This window comes from Buceros rhinoceros, unplaced genomic scaffold, assembly GCF_000710305.1.
Source record: "Buceros rhinoceros silvestris isolate BGI_N320 unplaced genomic scaffold, ASM71030v1 scaffold5886, whole genome shotgun sequence".
NCBI classification, from domain to species: domain Eukaryota; kingdom Metazoa; phylum Chordata; class Aves; order Bucerotiformes; family Bucerotidae; genus Buceros; species Buceros rhinoceros.
This window is the reverse complement of record NW_010416839.1, coordinates 73,308-96,295: the sequence shown is the minus strand read 5'-3', so window position 1 is coordinate 96,295 and position 22,988 is coordinate 73,308. Positions and strand designations below refer to the sequence as shown.

Below are 22,988 nucleotides of genomic sequence, written 5' to 3'. Positions count from 1 at the left end.
TGTCAAGAGAGTGGACCAGCTTAGTGGTACATTCTGATCTCATGTAGCAGTTCTTAAAGGGTATATTTATATGTAAGCAAGTTTGTCTGTCTTGATAGTAATTTTGTGACGTGGTCCAGAATCTCAATGGCAGGGAGTAACACACGCTGTACATAATGTACGAGCAGATTTGTCATTGTTTATTTAGCACTCTAGCTGCTCAGGGAACTCTCTAGGGGTGAACAGTGCCAAAACCAGTAAGACGGCTCTGCTTGCAGAGTTACAGTCTATTCTAAGAAGCCAAAGCAGGGCACGTGATTTACAACTTATCCCAATGAAAAACCAGATGTGAATTTAATCTCTTGATTACATTACATCCTGAATTATTTAATTAATGGATGCCTAGCTTATTCCATGAAAAGGTCACAAATGTTGGGAACATCTTACGCAGCCTGTGTAAGGCATCTGTGAGGCAAAGCAGTGTCTTATGTCAGAAGGAAGGAGAGAGTAACTACATTTTTACATGTAGTTTTATTTCATTCCTCTGTTTGATTGTCTGTATGTAACATGATCGCTGATTCCAGTCAGTCCTAAAATTGTGGTACTATTCTGTACCTCAGTGAACTAACCTTGATTTAGTGGAAAATCAGAAAACTCTGGGGCAGATGGACCTTGGTGAAGGGGAAAGGAACGTGAAGCCCCTTGTTTCTAGTGGCACGCACATTAGCTTCAGCCAGGCCTGGTGCTTTTCTGTAGATCAAAGAAAAACTCTTGTCTTAAACAGGCAAGAAAAATAGGTTGGGTCGAGTTCTATGAAATGCTGAGAAAACCCAAAGACCTAATGGAAACATTTTAAAACCCAGCTACAAGGGAAAGGTCTGAAATGTATGTGTAACTTGGCCAATGAGGTTAAACCTCTTTTCTCGCTGTTTCATGTCAGTTTTCTTTCCTTAACTGTCTTTGGATTTTTCAGAGAAAAAACATGCAAATTTGCATTTGATTTATAGAAGTAAGTGCACTGTTAGCTAGTAGTAAATTAAAACTAACCATTAATTTTTCTTTCAATAGGCCAAGTTGATAGAGTTCAGTCCTCTGAGGGCAACTGATGTTAGACTTCCAAGTGGAGCAGCGTTTGTTATTGCTAACAGTTGTGTTGAAATGAATAAAGCAGCAACTTCTCATTACAATATTAGGGTAATGGAGTGTCGTCTGGCTACAAAGGTAACGTATGGCTTATGTCAAACTCTAATGAAACCTTCATCTAAATATGTGCTTTTTTCCACTTCTGACCAGTCGTGTCTTTAACACCTGGCTAGGTGCTACTTTAAGTAGCATTTTTCTTTCCAGAACCAGACACCTCCATCTCTGCAGAAACAGAACTCCTGCTGAGTTTAATGAAAGTGCAAGGACTGTGCCCTCATATAGAAAATTATGTGATTTATTTCTACTCAATTTATTATATTTCAATGGAGGAAATAAGTTATTTTGTAGCAAAGAATATTTTCAGTCAGTAAGTTAATAATGTTTCTAATTAAAGCTGAATAATGACAAATAGTGGAAAGCAACCAGTGTGGTCACATGTTTATATGTATATATGGCAATAGATGTGTATTTTCTAGGATTTAGAGGACATCAAAGCTACTAGTTGGAGGTCTGGAAGTAATAATGGAAATGCCAAATAACAGCATGTATGTCAGGGTAAAGCTTAAAAACAATCTTGAATCAAACCTCAACATTCAGGTTATGCTGCCAGTTTACAGCTTGCAGTTATCTCTAAAATGTATGGAATTTGAACATGAAAAATCTAAATTCCTCTTTAATTCTGGATTTTGTAGACTGTACGTTTAAGAATATGGTGAAGGGTTTGATTTGAGTCCGTTATAGGAATACAGCGGATATTTCTTAGATTAGATTAAGTGTGGAGTAAGCATAAAGATTCACTGCAGTTTTACCCAACACAAGTCTAGATGAAAGTTCTAAAAACTGCAGCGTGGCTCTCCTTGCCACAAAACCTTTGGCCAAAATCTGAGTAATACTCAAAATTACTCTGAGCATCTGTTGGCATCATAATTTTATGTAAGATTACCATGATCAGATACTGATAAAATGTAACGGAAAACACTGTGTTGAGATATTTTTCGAGGTGGGAAGCTAAACGTCAGATGACTTTCTAAATGGGCTTTCAACTCAAGTACAATGAACATAACTGCATTCTAGGTGGATATAAGATATGGTAACAACAATAGTAGCAATGACCGTAGTTAAAGCTGGTGTCACTGAAGTTAAAAGATTCTTATGCCATTAAGAAAATCAAGATGAGGACCGGTCTGTGTGGTGGTTCTGGTGTAAGTGATAAACCTCTAATTTAGGGTAGTAAATTGACTAAGTACATATTTTAGGAAGAGCTTCTTTTGAAAATTTTTTTTTTTTGCATAAGAAACAGAGAACCGTCACAGATGATCTGTTCTAAAAGGCAAACTACAACGAAGTGCGTTAAGTTTTAAGACCTTTTGAAGTATTGTTCCATATACCAGATTTCGTGAATTGAATCACACTTTCCTAAATTGCTTAAATTATTGGTCCTGTGGAGGAAACTGGAAAAAGGTGGTAAGGAAAGATGATTTTGGTTTTTTTTTACATTCCTGTTAGATATGATGCAATCTCTTAAAAAGGTACCTTTAGCAGATGTGTGATTTTAAAGACTAACAACATACACCTGTCTGTTTTTAAACATATGCTACCCAGATGGACAGCTGCACACACTAGGAAAGTACGGTGAGCCAGGAAAAGACTGTCTTTAGGAACGGGTTACAGTGGGGTGAAGGAAGGCAGGTATGTAAGTGAAAGCAGGGAAGTCTTTTAAGTACCATTAAGCTAATGAAGCTATGAAGTAACATGCTGGGCCTCGCGATAATGCTTTAAAAGAAATTCTTGTTGGTAAGTGCCTTAGGATAGGCTTTTTCTCCCCCGTCATTCTAGAATTTCATAGTGTTCACAAAAAGCTCCATGTAAGTAAAGATGCCAACACAACGTATCCCTGCTGGTGTTCGCGTAGAGCAGTTTGATACCAGTCTGCCCTACAGAAAGTGAACTCTTGATCATCCTCACAAACCTACCTTCCTCAGGTTTTGTTCCTTTCCCTTCCCTCCTGGACAGTCATTTGGTTTGCTTGGTTTTTTTTTTGCTTTCTCTATTCTTGTTGTAGCCTCAGAGTGCTTTCCTGTACTCTGTTAACAATGTGTCTGAAGACGCTTATGTTCTGCAGAGCGCCCGCAATTCCAAAGGAAATTAACTTGTACTTTATATTTCAGAAAACCCTCACAGTAGGTGCTGCAGGATAAATAGTAGCATTAGTGAATGCTGTGCTCTGCCCTGCTTCACCGTGTGTGGTTCACTTCACTGTCAGCTATAGAATAGCACCAAGAATGTCTGAAGCTGGAATGCCATAGAGTTGATCAACTAATGTTTGTTAAAAGTGGAAACATGCTCAGATGACATTATAGAAATGCAAAGTGTAAGGGCTAAGTATCCCTATACTTACTCCTTTTATTTCTATTTCTTTTATCTATATTTGTCCCATCATTTGCTAAGCATGTTTCCCTCTCAGTTACTTCCAGTTCCCCACTGTGCCTGCATTGAACAATGAAGGACAATAAAGCCTGCTGTATCCTGGCAGTTAAGAGCCAGCTGCATGATGTCCACATCCTTAATCCATCTAGTCAGAGATCATCAACAAAATATCCAACTGTGGGATCAGTATTGGGATTACTTTTGTACATTAAAGAGATGGGATTTTTTCCCATTTCTGTTCTGTGTCCATTACAAGTTGAGCTGCTGCGCCTAGACTGTTTTCAAAAACCATTTCTGTTTGCCCGTAACATTTTCCCCAGCGCTGTTAGAATTGAAACTTTGCTATACGCAGTACAGACCTTTCCAGGAAAGCCCTGCCCGCTGGCCAGACAGGGTCCATTTCCGTTTGGAACATCTGACCTGTCAAACCCCAGCATAGTCAGCTCATCTAAAATACAGCATCTCCCTAGAAGTATAGAAACGGGATCAGATGTGACGTATTTCTACAGGGCATTATTTACTAAAAAATAAAGTAGAAAAATTTTTGTTGCCTTACAGAACATTATTTTTTGGTAAATTCTTAGTTCTGCTTAACTTCTGGTAATGAAGTCTAGGAGGTGCTGAACATTAGGATTAAAGTAGGAAGAAAAGAATTTCTGTTCATTTAATACCTCGAACCAGATTTAAGAGTGCCGCAAACGTGCACCAACGTAAGATGCGAGTATTTGAGTAAAACAAATGAAGCGGTAATCATTCTTCTAACTTACCAGTAAGTAGGCTAAACTACAATTACACAAAGGCTGTGGAGTTCCAGGTACTCAGAGCCTTTGAGAAGCAGGCCAGAAGTTATTTAATCAGTCTTTCACAAGAAAATTTTCTCGCCCTGATTTCTGCATTAGCTTCTAGACAGTGCTGCTTCTTTACCTCTGAAACGGTGTTTTAGATGGCAACAGAGACATATGATTAGGATTTTGATTCGATTTTGTTTGTTCTGCTCTACTGAACCTCTCATAAATCTTAGCAAGTCACTAGATGGCACCAAAAGTAGTTAATTTTTATATACTGTAATAAAGCAAAACTGGAAGAACCCCTGCAAAAGCACTGCTGGAGGAGAGGAGGAGGGTGAGACTTGGTAGATAATAGTTGGGCAGCAGATCTTCTGCTTAACTTTCATGCTATAACTTTGCACAAAGCCAAACAAATACTTTTCAGAAATGTATGTAAATCCCATGAGTTTTTAACCCAGGAAGTTAAATGGCTTTGCTGAACTGAGATTGAAATGATTTCAAACCAATCTTACTCAAAACCAGGATTTATTGAGAAGAGTAACAAAACATGCTGGGTGAAATCTTGGCCCTGTTGATTAGAGGTTTTAATGCTGATCTGAACAGGGGGAAGATGTCATTCCCTGGTCTTGGTGCACTGGTTTAAAGTCTCCGCAAACATACAGCCTGATCTGGCACACCTGAAAACCTTATTCTCAACTGAAATGGTGCAGAACTGCAGGTATGTCAGGTAATTAGCAGCACAGTAAAATGACATCGGTATGTGTTTTAATCTGTGTTTTACTCTGTAGTAATCTGTTGAAATTAAAAGTGGTACATCAGTAGCATTCCACAATGACCACTTAATATTCTTCTGTAATTCATAACATTAAAAACATTCCACCGTATGATGAAAGCTGCTTCACTCAACCATTTTCGATAGGCACATGAGAGCATCAACATGTGTAGCAACCTTCCAGAGCAAAGACTCTTTGGCATATTTCCTTTGAGGATTCTGGTGGGTTGAAGTAACTACTGTCAATTGCCAAAACATCACAAAGATATACAAAGCATGACATCATTGTCTGGAGTGGGAAAACCAGATACGTCTATAACTAATCAGCATCATAGCAATCATGCAGGAACGGAGAAGATTCTGACTAACATTAAAACCTTCTTGCAATGCTCAAAACTTCCTTTAAATTGGATGTTAAAAGAACATACCTAAAATTTACTTTAAACTCTAGAGATGGAGAAAGGTTACGGTTAATTCTCCTGCAAATCTTATACACACTTCCATATTTCTAAGGCTATGATGAGAAAGAGTTTTAATGACAACCTCAAATATTCATCAGAAAACTCCAGGATCATACTGGAAAGGTCAAACTGAGTTTTCAATGTTAGAGAAAATTCTAACAGTACAGAAGCAGACTTCTTAGGGACTTTGAGTGCTAAAGTATCATAGCATTTGTGTAAGCAATTGCCTGAATGTCACTGTAAAGGTTATCGGGTGCTTGAAGTAACAGCATCCATGGAGGAGGATAGATCACCGCTTTGATATCACACAAATAACGCCAAAGAGGGCTTTTACAGACAGCACCTGATTTGAGGGAAGAATATCTGACATTCACAGACCTTTTCTGAATAAGTATAATGATTATCTGCTGTATCTTGAGAGAAAGTAGCTTCTCATGATTCCCAGTTAAGAAGTGAGAAGAACAGTTGGGTCTTAAAGGTGCTTATGGACAATTACATAGTTCTAAACAAGAAGGCACAATATTTTCTGTTTTATTTCTTTGAATTTTAGCTTCTCTCAAAGTCAAAAGGCTTGGACTGGAAAAAAATGTTGAAGCTCCACGATGTACAGACCAAGCTAGGAGTTAGCCTGGCGGAAATGCTGACCATTGTCGAGGAGGTATTACATCCTGAGCCTTACAGCACAGAGGAAATTTGTAAATGCCTGGGAATTAGCCTGGAGGAGCTCCGCTCTCAGATCCTTAGTCCAAACACGCAAGATGGTAAGCATATATGAAATGGGGGGTTTTAGTGTACAATGTTTGTGTTATATAAAAGGTTTATATATTAATAAGTACTGCAAGTGATGAAAGGCTTGCCAGAACCCTCGGTGGAAAGTGAAAGAATTGATATAATGATTTTAATTCTAACTTTTAACTTAAAATAGAACAAAATTTTAATTTGATTGAACTGTTTCTAAAATGGTAGTAGTAGCAGATCACTTACTATTTTAGCCTGTGCTGTTTGAGAGTCATCTCTAAGTAACCCACTTTTTTTTTCTGGGGAAAAGCCTAAACTAGGCTTCCTTTTTAGGCAATAGCTCTAACAAACCCAAACATTTTGGATGCTTACAGCAGCATTAAAATGAATCATATTTGCTCTTCCTTAACTACTGTTACAGACCAGCATAGATGTAGCTCGTGTTTCTGTTTTTGAATTGATAAATACATGACCACTTCATAAAACATGCACTGGGCAGCGTGTCATCTCCTGAGAAAGAAGTTTCTGCCACTATCAATTTTTTCTTTTTTTTGGAGGTGATGGATTTGCTATTATTTCAAGTATTTCCCATGTGTTATTGCTTATGATTATACCGTGCGGTCATGAGCATTGGCACACATGGCATGGATCCTGGTTGCACATGTAAGGGTTGCTGGTAATACTGAGTAATAGAGCATTTATGAAATAATCGATTTACGTTCATAACAGGTTCCCAAGTGGGATTAGAATCTTTCTTTAAGAACTTAAATTAATCCTTACTTCCTTGTTTCCCTTCACTAGCCTTAACACCGCTACTGTTTTGTAGCTGAATTATATCCTTGCCAGTCCTTTCCAAGACTGCTTTCATATACTTGATGCTTATAATCAAATAATCTGTATATCTGGAACAACTGTAAGCTTTATATATTGACCAAGGATCAGGTCCTGAATCTAACATCTGTTTTGCATCCCAGTGTTATCAGAGAGTATGAAACTATCTTATTGTCTAATTATATTGCCAGAGAGGTACCAGGATGGAATACGATCTCTTAATCCAGCCCTTTATCTGCACAGAAAGCGTAATAACAACTGTGTGCTGTATGTACATGAGGAATGTACTGAACTGTATAGCTCACTCAACTACAAGGTTGTAAACTTCTGTGCTGTCCCCTTACTCTCCCCTGCATGAAGCAATACAAGACTATTAGCTTACAGATGTTTATACTCCTTACACCTGGTTTACCAAACAAAATTCTAGAGTTCCGTAGAATTTAATTGTTTGTACAGGTTATTTTGGTTTGGTGTTTTTTTCTAAAAACCAAGAATATGGATAAAAAATGTACAGATAAAAGCTATAGAAGAAACTCAAAGGTAATTTTATACTGTAGCTCTGAACAGTGTTTATAGATGTTTGCTGAACAGAATCTCTTAAACTTGCATGACCATCATTTCATTTGATAAGGCCAGTTAAAATGGGTTATGCTGAAAGCCTCTTTGCCTGTACAATACAAAACTAAATAACAGATTTCTGTAAAACTATATGCAAAGAACAAGACAGACACAGAAAGAAGGAATCTAAATCCACTGTTTGTTTTTGTTACACTCTAAACAAATTACATTTTATGTTGGCTTTGGAAAACCAGAGGCTGTTTGACAAAAATATTTTTCTTATTTCCCCTCTCCTTTCCCACTGTATTTTAATGACAATGCCTGGCTTCTGCTTGAGAGAAAACATACAAGTAAGTAATCTCTGCAGAGAATTTCAGAATGTTGTTGAACTTCTTTGTTCAACATGAAGAAAGAACCATAATGTTTAGGGTATCTTTCTTTCTTTGTACACATTTTATCAACTTTTCTCGTAAATTATTAGCATGAGAATTACTGTTTAGCTAATTTCCTGGATTCTGAGCCTTCTCTGCGGCTGAATGTAAATTTTCAGTACTTTGATATTTTATATTATTCCAAGCCCAGTGATAGTTACAAATAATGTTTTATACTGGCATTGTATCTTGTGTTCAAGGATCTCAAAGCGCTTTGTAAATACAGTTCTAGCTTTAAGTCTAGCTTTGCCTCCTCTACTCCTCCAGTGATGGCACCGTATGCTTCCATAAAGTTTTGTAGGTGTATAAGGCTGATCAGATAAAAACTCCACATCCCAAAGAAAAATGGCCTGGGCAGGCTTTGGGCAAGTCCCAGGCCAGGCGTGGAAGCGCACAGCAACTTTTTATCTCTTTTATAGGCAGGTACTCAAGGATTTCTGCTGTTCGCCCACTTGATCTCCAGGTGTAGAGAAGTACAGATTGTGCATCAACTTCTTGAAGTTGTTCCTTGGCCAACTCAAAATCCTGAGTTTAAATCTCCCTTGTGAATGTCTGCACATGGATTGCACTTGCAGCTTCTGAATATCTCTAGAAAAATAATACTTATTACTTTCTAAGGTGCACTCTGCCATAATTTTGACTTGGATTCGAGTGCTTCACAGAACATTTAGCGTGTGGTGATTGTGGGACATTAGGTATTTATAACTTTCACCACAAAAGGATATTCTCCTGTAAAACAATGTATTCCTTTAACCATGAAATGCGTTTTTCCTGCTTAAATGAGGTACTTTTAAGCCGATTTTTCCTTTTCATGTTTAAAATTGTAATCTAATTTAGATTTTTAAACCTGGGAATGAAATCGCCATGGGAGGAGCAGACATCCTTTTGCTGTGTGGATTTGGCTGTTTACTGCCCTCTTATTTTTCCCCTGGAAAGAGAATTCTAAATCTGTGCTGCAGCTTCAATGAGTGGTGCTTGAATAGCGTTTCATTTCCACTGCCAAGTAATTTGTATTAATGCTGATCTCAGAGCAAGAACAGTTTCAACTTTACTTGCACAGACAGGCGTCTGTGAAGGTGGACTCTCAGATATTTTGTCTGCCTGCTCTGGGATACATAAAGCTTTGACATGTGCGTTAGCAGAGTGCCCTTGTTTTACATGAGCAGAAGTTACCTCCAAACTGGTAGAGCTAAGGCCACTTCTCAGCTTGAGGGTCCAGGTGCCTACTCCAGCCTTAGGCTGATCCATGCCATGGAGAAATTTGGGAACATACCATCACTTCCACAAAAACCAGGTTTTCTTGGGATGGTTCTAAGCGAGGCAGCTGCTCCAGGCAGATCCCATACAGCCACCTGGAGGATGCAGGCCTTTGGGGTGCGCCACAAGTTAGGTGAGGACTGAACAGCCTAGGCTAGTTGTGAAATCCCTGTTAAAGCTAGCATTCCTTTGGAGGAAAAATCACTTTAAACTAGTGGTTATCATAATCTTGAAGCAGGTGTCTGCTAAATGGGTCACTGAATCCAGCAGTGACTCGTCCCCTGGTTTATTTTCAGAAAGCCAGATTGCAAACAGTTACTTGAGCAGTCCCAGTAGACCCCACTTTGAGTAGGGGGTTCATAATCTGGCTCAAATTAAAGCCATCTGGCAGCATTTTCTTATGAGCCAGAAACCTTCACCCTCATCACGTTCAATCAGCAGGATGCCTAACAGAGAAGGGTACTATTCCACATGAGTAATGGGGGTAGAAACTGTCCCCTCCATGATTTTGTGTCAGTGAGTTTTTCCTGTTGTAGATTTCTAACAGTCCCATCAACCATGTGCAGCTCATTAATCTTCAGTGAAACATATCTAAAGAAGCTGCCAAAGCAACTAGAAAAAAATATATAGCCTGAAGAAGTTGGTCTTTAGCTAAAGGTCAGATAGACTTGTACAGGAAGTCTCTAAAGAAAGGAATCTGCTAAAGCTGAAGTTGTAACAAATAGTACAAGTTGCTGAGAAGCCACAATGTTTAACTCTAAAGAATAGAAAACCCTGTAATTGGGGCGGACAGGTTTGCACAATTTTTGTGAAGCTCAAATAAAAAATATGACTATGCAGTTGAAAACCCACAGTAAGCTTTGCTGTAATATTTAATTAACCCACAGTTATTTGGGCCTAATAGCCCAGGATTTTTGTTTATTTTTAAGAGATTTTATATGCATTTTGGATAAACTTCCATTTATATTAGTCTGCTGTGTCTTAACAACTTGGAAAGTTCTTGCTGCAATGTGAGCTATGAGTGCACTGGAAAATGTCACCGTTTCTTTCCAGGGCATTTAGTGGTTTGTAAGTGAACTGAGTGTACCTGTTCATGGTTACCTGACATTACAGAAATCCTCCACCAAGGAGCAAAGCTGAGATGCAGCGAATCCACAAAGGGTCAGCAAGAGCTGCTGATATTCTCGGAAAAAACCGATAAGGACTGGTAATACAAAGCAGTTAACAGTGGAGAAGATGCCCTGTAGTAGATTCACTGTGTCCCCTTTGAAACTTCAGAAACACAGCTAGGGAGGCTCTACCTGGAAGGTGGATTAGCTCCTCCAACAGCAGGCCAAAAACAGGCAAAATGCTTTAAAAACTTAATGACAAAATGTCACCAAGAGCAGACCCAGATACGGGATTCCTTCTCCTCCTTAAAGTTTTCTTTGGTCTCACTTTGACTTTAATTTCTTCTGATCTGTATCTGTCTCAATCCCTAATGGTATTGCTTACCCTCTTTCTTGAGCCCACAAGAAACTTCTGCACACGGCTGATACCACATAAAGTAAATCACAGTCTCCATACTCATACTCCATACATACAGGGACAGAAGAGACCCTGAGATTCTGATTGTGCGAGTCTGTCTAGGTCTAAAATCAAACAGTTCGTTCCAGCGTGGCAGCGAGCTATGCAGGATGTGGCAGAGGGGAAACCGGATTTTCAAGGAACAGTTTTTGAGAGCATGATTCTGGTCAGAGACCAGACTCTCAGCTGATACAAATCTCCCTCAGTCCAAATGGTGCTATGTCATTTTAAACAAGCAGAGCACCCGAACTGGATACTGCACAGATCCCCTCATGGAAGAAACATTACTTCAGACATGCCCTAGCCAATGAGGGCAGCACGGCAGCCAGCTCGTTTCAGTGCACTGGCAGTTTTAGGTTCCTCCCTAGTCACCAGAGCAGTGGGTACCACAGGGCAATCCGGGTCTCGGGTGGGATAAACCCTTACCTGACCTGTCCTTTTCACTGACAGAAGATGAAGCCGAGAGTATCTATATGCCTATACTGGAAATAAGTTTAAGTGGGAGAAATCAGGCCTTTATAGTTTACTGGATTAAGTATATTTACATTTTCAGTTAGATTTAGTACCTAATTTTCATACAGTGTAACAGATTCAAGGGTCCATGTGCTTTTAAGAATCTGGCATTAGTTCCCTAAAACCTACTTTTTTGCTCTCCTTCGAGCACCACAGAGGGTGAGACCATGTAATCCAGTCCTGTGTGACACTGGAAGGTTCACTTGGGGGCTCCAGTTTTCCCTCTTTCAGAGCACTCCAGCCCTGGTTCGTATATAAACTAATCATGTGCACTTTGGTTTTGTTTCTCTTAACCGTGACAGGGTATGACTTAGGAAATCAGTCCTTTTTAATTGTAAAAAATGTGGCCACACAAAGCATGCGGATTCTGTTCTGTTCCTGCACTTCTCTAAAATCACAGCCTCCATAGCTCTTTGGCAGGTCCTGTTAATTCAGATCTTATTTCTGTGGATCTAATATATGGGCTGTGATGGAGATTCCAACATAGATGTAATTTTTGGAAATACGTGCTCTGCCATCTTTGATGATATAGCGATGGTTAGTTGGAATGCCCATCCAAACACAAGAGGTGCAAGAGGGTCTCTCTATTCTCGGAGCCATTTGGTGTTGAAAGCTGAAAGTAATGTGAATCATTTCATTATTTTAGAACAGGACTGACAGAGTACAGAGGGGTTGCTGTCCTGCAGATAATTTTACCTGAACAGTAAACTGCCAGAGAGGAAAAGCAAACTATAAAAAAAAAAAAAAGTATTTTTAAACACAAACATAATTTTCTGAAATAAGATGCTGCCCATAACCAACCAAGAGCTAACATAACGATCCCAGCCTTCAACCGATACTAATTCAGTAAATGCCCACAAAGGAGTCTGAAAATAGCCTACAGCCGCGCTCTCTTACTTGAGAGCTGCCTGAAAGAATTGCTTTCGCATCAAGAGCAAGCCAGCGTCAAGGTAGCAAATTCTCCCCTGCACAGAGCGGCTCTCCTGGGAGCGACTGCTGTCAAGGACGCAGCTCAGATCTCCTGGCTGGCAGCCAGTAGCCACAGCGCCCATTCTGGTTGCCAATTCATAGCATGAAGGGTGCAACGCAGCCCTGGAGATTTTTAAGGTAATCTGGCCCGTAGAGCAGTGCTCTTCTGAAGGGTGGTCTCCGAATCAATCACAGCCTTTGGCAAGCCTGTTGCCTTACAATTGGAACCAGACATGTTTTCAGTTCATTCTTCGGGTTACTACTGTGCAATGGTGATTTACAAGAGAGTGCGAGCTATGGCAATCTCTCACGCAACTTCAGATATTCCCTAAACAAATGCACATTTATAAATCTCCTTGCTCTAAAACAATGGCTTATAAAAGTATTTAAAGAGAAACCATCCCTCAAAACAGGCCAAGCTGCCTTTCTTCAGCACTCGAAAATGCTGTGACATCTCTGCAAAACGCAGTGGAAGTAACTCCAGCAGCAGCCAAATCAGCGGGGTAAAGCACACCCCGAAATGGGAAACCAAGATGTGCTCTTCCTGTGTGATACTCTCAGGATGATGTTTCTGGGGGCATTCTGTTTTCTCATTTCTGTCCTAGTTTGCAGTGCATTCAGAAGGCCTGTTCAGAGGACAGCACGCAGGGCTCCTCGGTAGCAGGCTGTATTGAATTACAAAATAAATCTCCCTAGAAGCAGTATCACCAGTAGCAGAACACTGCTACCTTCAGTGTTTCTCTGTCATTTTAGACTACTCGTGTCTCTCTCAGCGCTGTGATTTTACCATTCACAGTTGTGATTTACACTTACTCCAGAGAAATATAAAGGGATTATACAGCTGCTGCTGAAGTTCTAGTCTGAAAGGGTTGCAATCTGGAGTGTACACACAAGACTCTGAATACTGGATGCAATTTTGTTTCCAGTCTTTCAAGGAAGATTTTTGCATATACTTGCAAGTGTAGATTGCTGAAATCGTCAGAAGTGGCTCCAGAACTTGGCAGTCTCCATGGAACAGCCAAGTAGGCACTCCACGTGTCCAGGTCAGAGAGCAAGTTCTGTTTTGAATACGGGGCTTGTCCCTCTTCCCTTTTTACCTCTATCTGAGTGTTTCATCAGCCATTTTAGAAAGCAAGAGAGACAAGAAGCTGAAATGACAAGAGAGACCTCACTCTAAAGGATAATTTACATGCAGAAGGAAAGTGAGGGATGTTCTGAGGTGCTCTAACAAGAGTGTGCTTGAGTTGTGTTGAAATAAGGAAACGTACTACAGTTGGTGCTCCACATAAAGTCCACTTCTCTAAATTTACCACCCAAACAGCTCAAGTAAACCAATTTAATCATAAATTAAATTATGTCAAACATGCATCTGGTGAACAATACATCCTCAACAGCAGCCGTGATATTAAAGCCAACAGAACTATATTGGGAGAGGAAAAACAATGAACCACAACACACACTTGGGAAAGGCAGATATTCTCAGATACTAGTTACAATCCAAACCCTCCCGTCAAGAGGAGCAGCTTGAGGATCAGCCTTTGACTACAGCTGTCCCCGTCCTTTTCATGCCCCACTGTTCACGCTTGGTGGAGGTCTCTACCCTGCCAGCCATGCAGGTTTGGGCACCACCCCACCCTTCCCAGAGGAACTGCTTTCTATGGCACAACAGAAAAGTTGTAGCCAAAATCCTTGCCCTAGCCTTTGATCTTTTAAGTCAACACCAAGCAGCACCCATCTGGTCGTGACATCTCTTCAGAGACACACAGGCAGCACTGACATGCTGGCTGGTAACACACCAAAACCAAACCCTGGAAAGCAAACTGAAAGCACAGATGCTCTTCACTGTACCTGTGACCCGGTGTTATTTACAGTCAGGGTGAGCCTGCATCACTGTGAAAGTACTGGAGAGGGCTTCCGTACCTCCGCACCAGGAAATACGGCTAACAGCATTTGTGTGAATCTCTTTAAAAAACAACAACAAAACCAAGTGGTGGGTGCTTGTTGTTTTTCAAGGAAATGTCCATCTGCACAGTTACACAACTGATGCAGTCTCAAAACGCCCTGGGCCAACGGGCGCTGGGCAGTGGCTGCCTGCAGGGCACTGGGTACCTGTCCGGAGTTCTCATCACTCGGCTTTGCTGGTATTTGAAAACCTGAGAGCTTTAATGTTCTAACTGATGTCACTGCTAACTCCTCAACTTGTGGCTGCCTCTGCCGAGTGAAAGGAGAGACAGGGTCTGTTCAGTGACACAGCAAATAACCAGAGTTCATGCATGAAGTTATCAACATGAACAAAATGTGAACTTTGTATTTTGATGAACTCTAAATACTATATTATTAGAGCTTTTAAAAAAGCAGAAGACTTTTAGCCTAGAGAGTTCTCATAGAAAATATAAATTACTGAAAAAATGTAATTTACTATGGTTTTGTATGTTCCTTTTGTAGTGAATAGTAATGGATGACTGTAGTACTTAATATTCAATTTTGTTTAGTTTCCAGCTTTAAGTTATACCAGCGTGCAAAGCATGTGTATAGTGAAGCTGCCCGAGTGCTGGAATTTAAGAAGATATGCAGTGAAGCACCTGCCAATGCAATCCAGCTGCTGGGAGAATTAATGAACCAGAGCCATATCAGCTGCAGGGAGATGTACGAATGCAGCTGTCCAGAACTGGATCGGCTGGTAGACATCTGCCTGTAAGTTTTGACCACAAGGAAGAGTAATCGCCTGTTGAGAATACTGTTTGAATTGATGAGAAAGTATGACATCGTTGGCTATTGCAATTTTAAAATGAAAGTATTCTTGGCTCTTATTACCGAATTAATCTCCTGCAGGGACATTACATGGTCAATTGTTTCCCTGCTGACGTCTGTGTAATACTTTCAGATGAAAGCTGCATTTACAGCTTTATTACAGGCTTTGCTTTTGGACTGACTCATCATCACAAGTGTTACGTTAGGCTGTTGGCTATTGTTTTTGAAGTTGCAGAAGTCATAACTGGGTTTTTTTAAAAGTTATCTTAGTTGCTCTCTTTGAACTCTGTTACTTATTGCACATTTCTTAACCATTTCAGAACTGCCGCCATGGAAATTCCAGGGCATAACAAGCTGTTCCACACTCTTAGGTTGCCTTGAAATCATAATGGAATACTGTGAAATGCTATGGCATTCTTTTCAGTTTAAAAAATGTGTTATTTAGGATATCAGACAGGTTGGTCAGCATTTCACTGTTCAGATGAGTGTGTTAACTGTCACAGCGGCTAACACTCTGCTGCTCCTCTGTGCATCGTGCATCTGAGCTTTCCCCACGCTATGCAGTCTCCATTCTGCCCCAGCCTCATTAGCTGGGTTCCCTGACTCAGTTTGGCTGCAATAAAACGAGTCCTCTCAACGCCAAAACGCATTCCCCAAGTGTCATCTTGTCCTTTCTCATCTCCCTCTCTTCCTCCCCAGTTTCATATCCTCTAGCCAGAATAAATAGAGTTTGAGAAATGGCATGAAGAGAGCTGGAAATCACAGGTTGTTGTGTGTAGCAGGCTGTTATTTTCGTAACTCTGCTACAGCGGGTGATGAGACCTGGTACAAGCACGTGTTAACACAGAAAGTAAAAATGAATACTTAGTGCTGGCATTCTACACAGTACTCCCTCCGTACCGCAGGGCCAGCATGAAAGGGTGTACGTGTTTCAGTCCCTCTCAATTTCCATTTTTCTGGTATGTTGAACCATGGACAGACGTCTTATGCTAACTGGGATCCAAATTCAGTGCCTACAGAAGGAATTCAGTGGTTGCTGATCATTTGAACAGTGGCTGGAGGCAATAAACAGCTGCTTATCTGAGCTTTCCCACCACTGCTCCAGCCTTGCCTCTGCCCCAGCTGCTTCCTTCATTCACTTCATCACGGCTCCTGAGGATGCTGCCTGTATAATCCTGCTCAGCTATTGCGGTTCCTACTACCTCTTGGAGAAGGCTGCGCTTAGTTTGGGAAACTGCCCTGAGCCCGAAGGGACATGTAGGGTACCGTAAGTGGTTGCAGGCCTGAGGACAAGAAATGTTGTTTTCACTTTCTTTCCTCCCTACGTATCTTTCAGTCTTGAAGAAAACAGAAACTGTTTCAGTATGAAGCTAAAAAGGTGAATGAATACATTACCACCTCAAAATGAAAGTTACAAAACCACTTCTCTACCAGCACCTGCCTTTTTTTTTTTTAATAAGTTAGTCTGGCTTATAATGAAAATATGAAATTTATGAACACATTACTTAATTCTGTGAGTTGCAGTACCCATTTACCACATTTGTAAATTGATAGAGTACGATACAGATGATTATTTCAGTTAGTCCAATTTCTTGTGCAGACAAGATGGAATAGCCTCTGAGCCCGAAAACTACAAACTCAGAAACCGAACAGAACACTTCTGGACATTCGCAGGTTATTTGGCATATGGGATACACATGCTACTTTGTGATAAAACACAGAGCAGCCCTGATAGCCATGGGACAGTCTGATAGTAATTTAGCAATACAATTGTCGTTCCTTCTCGTGGGAGCCAACCCAGTATGTAACTCACAGGCTACGTTCAGTTGATGGTATCGCATAATGACCACATAATAGAACAAGCTACAACAGCGTGTTGTAGCCCCCTACTCAGTGGGGCAGTTTCACCATGGTTATCCCAGCTACTCAAAGGGATGCACACAAGACAGGAGAATTGTCTCCAGAGTTTCTGTCTTCAGCTGACTATGCCCTACTGAATTACCAGAATTCTTGGGCTACAAAGTCATGATCCAATGCAGGGTATCAGCACTGCCTGTTCTGTGACACCATTGACAGAGGACAAGCCTTAAAACTTCACATCTGCATTATTTTTAGGTACAGCAACTACCTGGTGTTGATGCCTCAGTCAGTAGCATCAACTGACTTTGCAACAGTGACTGGCCATTTTAAGGGTCTTCACTTAAGGGTCTTCACTTAAGGTATCCAGCTCGAGTCATAGTGATAGGGCCTGTTCTCAGAAATGCTGGGACAAAACGAGCCTGTTCGAGTACGGGAACACAGGCAGGTATAAACTGATAAGATCTGCCCTGCAGCGTGGAGGAACCTGTGCTCCATTTGAATAAACTGCCATGGATGCTAACAACAGTGTGTACAGCGCGGAGCTCAGCGTGGGGATGGAAATTCTCTGTTTCTCATTTCTGCTGAGCTCTGTGCTTTCACAGCTAGACAGCTGCTGCTCTGAGCTAGCTCGGCTGTCGTGACGCTGGCTTGCAGGCAGTAGCACAGACACAGCCACAGAACCCAAAGGAAAGCAGTATGCATTTAGGGTTGTACTAAATTAAATTAAAATTAATCGGAGCATTTCAGTTCCAGACACCAAAATAGACGTAGCAAAGGAAAAAAGTGTGGTGTGTGCCCGCGTTACATCAGATTTCTAACTTACCAGCAGAAGAGCCCACAGCTAGAATGATGAGCACAGCTAAGCACCACAGTGGAGTGTCACTCACATGAAATGGTTTCTAATTGGCATATTAAAATTATTTAATCTGGTTTTTTACTAAATTCACTGCACAGAAACAGGCAGATTATTTGTTCATTATTCTTTACAGACCTGTCCCATCAGGAGTATTTCCTAAGAGATCTATCCTCCTTCAGAAGTTTGCTATTCCACGACGTGTTTTGGATGCGGTGGTTAGATTTCTAAAAGTGTTTAGCTCTTCTAAATCAAGGCAGCTTAAGCCAGCATCTCATGTTTGGAAACCACTGGAAAAAAAGTCTTAACTTTTCTTAGGTTGTACATTAAAAAACTAAAGGACATAAAATCACTATAGTCACTCTAGGAGAACTTGGCTGATGTGATAATAGAAATGGCCAGGAACTACATAAAGATTCTTTACTTCAATGATATACAGCTGCCCTGTAACTTCAAAAAGCCTTTCCAAAAACACATTCCACAGAACTGCCCGAGTCTACTACTCTCTCTCCTTACAAGGTTTAAACTGTGAAGAATAATCTGCATATCCAGATGTTTTCTGTTTTGCCTAGATCTTTATGTTTTACTGTAAAACCTCTGCCAAGAGAGAAAGGGATCCATACTTGCTGTGGTTTGTAGTGCTGAAAACTGTAACCACTAGTTGGTCAGTCGGGGTGTTTTTCTTTTTGCAAAGACAGAAGACGTCTGCTTACTCTAATCTATCTCGTGCTGTTAGTAGCTGTTTTACCTGATAGTCTTTATAAGTAACAGTTAAGGAACAAATATTCATTAGGTACTTTTGGGTATCTCTGGATCCTTCGGTGTTGCAAATAACTTCCTTCCATTCTCTTATTCTCCATCTTTTGGTGCTATAAATCGTGATCAGTTTTGTTACCAGTCACGTCCCTTAAGGTTGAAAATAGCTGAATCCTCTCTGTCACTTTTAAAATATACAGTTTTTACATTGCATCCAGGTGCATTATGGTAGCCAAGAAAGCTCTGCATTTTATCAAGACTCTTACCACTGATGATTTTCTTAAAGCCGCAAAGCCTGGAATCATGGCAGAATTTGAAAATTCACAAAATGAACAAAAAGCCACCCTACAAAAATAAGCTTGCAGCTCTTTCAGAGCCAGAAGGGCTTAAAGATGCTATTCAAGTGCAAACGAAAAGTACAAAACAGAGTGAGTATAATACCTCCCCCATTTATATACTTAAATCTCAAAATGTAACTCCATCCTTTCTGATTGGCTGGTTCATAAATTGGAGTATTTAGAATTAATATTATTGCTCTGACTTCTTCACCTCTTACAGAACAATTATTTTTAAAATTAGGTACTGCAGTGCCTTACCTATCGCTTCCATTTACCAAACTATGGGATTTCCATTTTTATTCTTCTTTCCTTTGCTGCAGTACTCATGTTTTCACTCTCATGTACACACATGCCCTTCCTCCTAAGATAATTCTCTTTTTATCCGGTGAATACTGGAACAATATATATAACCACTTCAAGAAGCAAAGGCCAGAACCCAGGACTGGGAGCTGAGCGCCCCCACACTGGGCTACAGATACTTTCTTGTTGCCACATCTCTCCCTCTATTACTCATCCTCACAGCACGCGGGGTGATTTCCCACACGTTAAATCCACGTTGCCCACTGTGTGGGCGAGCACTCCATCCACAAGACTGTCTGCTCATACTACTCTTCATAAATGTGTGACGTAGATGCCAGTGCAGAAGAAGAGCGTGTCCAGAGGAGTCTAGCTTAGGACTGAACTGATTAAGACTCAAAATAGACAGTTTCAGACCCGTTCCAAAGTTAACTTTCTCATGTTCCATCTGCCACGCGCCGCATCTCCACCAGGTGCGGCGTTAGGTGCTCTCCTTTGAATTTGTGTAGTGTCAGGTACCTAGTTTTCAAGGTGCTACAGCACTGCCCATCAATACACCAAGTTCTTCAGCATTAAGCCCCAAGAGTCTCGTCATATCACCACATTTGAAACTGTTATCCACAGTATTTTGAAACACAGTGACTTCAGCTCTCAAACAGGCCTATTTTCTGTCTACATTATGCTTTATTTCAACTAAGTATTTTTAAATGACTCAGTAAAAACAAGGCATGAGCATGACCACAGAGAATTATGAAATCAGCAAAAGGTTCAGAACAATTCTGAAGGGATTTCAGTTGTCTACCAAAATAAGAGCCAGACATCATCTGAAATATGAAGCTGTGGCTGAGGTAACAGACCAAACAAGTACAGACAGTTGATGTAGCAGACTCTGAAAAGTGGATTGCGCCTTATGAAGTTGATGGGAATTTCCCTGTTGATTGCAACTGGGACTGGATTGGATCCTGCTTATTTTAGTAGGTTGCTCCATGGACCAGAAGGGACAAAAATTGCATCAAAGAATGAGTGGCTTACAGGAATAAGTAAAATAAACCACCAACAGGAAATAAAGAATGAACATAAAATCGAGTCAATGTGAAGGGCGGCACCACAGAGACACTGAAGAAAGTGTTTGTTGAAGAAGAGATGTAAGCGTGTTTAGAATCAAACACATATGTAAGTTCTTGCTTGAAATATGACCTCAGCCTCTACTAACCCAGCGGCGTATCAGATTCATTTAACATAAAATGCACACGTGAAAAATTACCACAGCCCACTCAGAACGAGCTGTTGTTTTCCAGTGTTACTCACATGATACAGCCTCTTCCTCAGACGCCTTCTGGGACTGGTAGATCTCTCCTGTGTGGCTATTGGAAACATAGCAAAAGTATTAGTTTGCAAATCAGATGAGATCTCTCATGAGAATAAGATTTCAAGTGAGTTTTCTAAATCATCCTGTTCTGACCAGGTTAGAAAATTCTTGAAAAAACTTATTATATAGTATTTTCCTACTTTTTCTGAGTCTAAGTAAAGATCAGGAACACAGGTAAGCAAACTAATGAAAATAATTCTACTAAATTCTAATGAGATGGTGTCTGAATCTAGTGGAGTAATGGCATGGGATTTGCTGCAGGACATTTCTGGCAGGCCAGTATCTTGAGGCTAGAAATGGTTTCTATTTTGGATGTATTTTATTTGTCATTGTTCTTTCTATTCACCCTCCTTATTAAGAGCATTTATTCTTTTGCTGATTCTTGTCTTACCTCTACTCCTGTAAATTCATTAAGTTCATGAGGCTCCTCTAAAGAGAGAGATTGAATTCTGTCCGTTCAGCATAAGCAGATGTTGGAGTGCAGGGACTCTGTGTGACGTTTCTGAACCCTGCTTGACTGGCATGCTCAGAGTCCTGCAGTAGCCTGTGAATCTTCAGCATGTTTTAGATCTGCCCTGGAAGAATAGAGCTATTTGTCTTTGCCACATTAGAAAACGGCTTGCATGCCTCCATCCTGTGCAATTAGTTTATGAACCCTCTTTTGTTATTTTTGTCATGTATTTCTGTTTTCACTTCTGATGTCTTATGAATGTTGCTAACACAATTGCTTTCTTCTCCTCCTTTCTTCATCTCAGCTGTGCTGTGATCCTTAAAACAGCTGATGCTGAAGCAATATAAAAGAGGGTGACTTGGAATGGACAGAAATTACTATAAGACTGTTTAAAGCTTTTTTTTTTTTTTGTCCAAAACTCTAACTGCCAGTTGCTGTCATGTTACGTACAACAAAGTGAACTTCAGAAAAATCAGATTACGTAGATGTGTTTTGAGTAAAGTGCTTGCTGGTTTTCTATAGGAATTTTATATATGACAAATGACGCCTTTTAGGTTTGTTTTACAGGATTTTTTTTATGTTATTTTGTTTTAGGCAATTTGGGGCCATCGGGTCACGTCTGACTGGAGCTGGATGGGGTGGCTGCACTGTGTCAATGGTGCCTACTGACAAGCTGAACATTTTTCTAAAAAATGTAAAAAAAGCGTATTATGAAACCGATGTCCAAAGGTTAGCATTGGAGAATAATAGTCTGTTTGCTACCAAACCTGGAAGAGGAGCTTTGGTTTTTGTTGAAGCCTAAAGAACGCAAAAATTTTAAAGAAACTATGTAGGGCATGTGGAACTGGCAGTACTTCCTATGCCGCAGTAAATGAATGCCTTTTCTGGTTTTCATTGTAATGAGCAGTTGCTATAATCAAAATATTTCCGAAGAACTGATTAAAAGAAAAATCTTTGATTGTAAAGCCTTTTTTCATAATAAATATATCTTTCAGTATAAACGTTGATTTACAAAAACCTATTGACGAGAAAAACCGAAATTGAAATAAAAACGATGCTTTGTCACAGTAGATCTCTCTTCTCTGTTTACTGTCACAAAAGCAAGAGCAGTGGAGCAATGAGCTATTTCACTGTGGGGCAGGAACCTCGCAAGGTTTGCGGGGCTGTTCCGTGCTTATTCTCTTTGGGTGCTGCGTATTCTTTTGTTTCCTGTCCTGTAAAAATGGGAGATTAAATTGAAGCATTCAGAAATTGGAAGGACCTTGCTAAACATCAGAAGTTTTGTACTCTCCTCAAACAGGATTATTACTGTTGTAATTAATGACTACGTTAGGGGAGCACCTGCAGGCCACGTAAAACATTAGGAATACGTTATGTTCGGCAGAAAAGCTTTCCTTCTAGCTGTGTTTTTAATATCTCTTTGTGCAAGGATGACTTGTGATGGAAGTTTCAACAAAAATGAACGCTAACTGTGAGCTGAACAGATTGACTACATAGTCCCCTAAGTCCCCTAATGAACAAATAATGAAGCAAAAGTTTGGGTCTGAGTTATCCAAACACCACATTCTAACTGTTGAATCCTAACAGTGCTTCTACAAGGTAGAAGATTTGCATTTTTATGCAAAACTATTACAAAGGATTAAATATAATCCATTAACCATGTAAAGAAGCAGTTAAAATCAGTAAGGAATAAGTCAGGAGATAATCCATTCAGTTGTACTAAGCAAAAGTAAATAGGTAAGACCAAGAGTAGGTGTCACTGACGTGTTACCGACAAACCCCCGTCTCACTCCCACGTCACACTCCTGGCAGTCTCCAGGTTGTAACTGCAATGCGTTGGAAGTACATCATCCGCAATTCATAACCCACCTCCGACCACA

General features: G+C 40.3%; 1 protein-coding gene across 1 annotated transcript in view; it reads left to right on the top strand.

Moving 5' to 3' along the window:
* Positions 1–22,171, top strand: part of GALK2 (galactokinase 2) — a gene marked incomplete at its 5' end in the record, with an annotated part of 43,076 nt that extends 20,905 nt beyond the window's left edge. Inside the window, 4 exons of the mRNA XM_010137956.1 lie at positions 1,048–1,200; positions 6,121–6,331; positions 14,926–15,127; positions 21,703–22,171. Of these exons, the coding sequence (XP_010136258.1) occupies positions 1,048–1,200; positions 6,121–6,331; positions 14,926–15,127; positions 21,703–21,910 (774 nt within the window). The remainder of the gene's footprint in view (positions 1–1,047; positions 1,201–6,120; positions 6,332–14,925; positions 15,128–21,702) is intronic.
* Between the last annotated feature and the right edge of the window lie 817 nt (positions 22,172–22,988).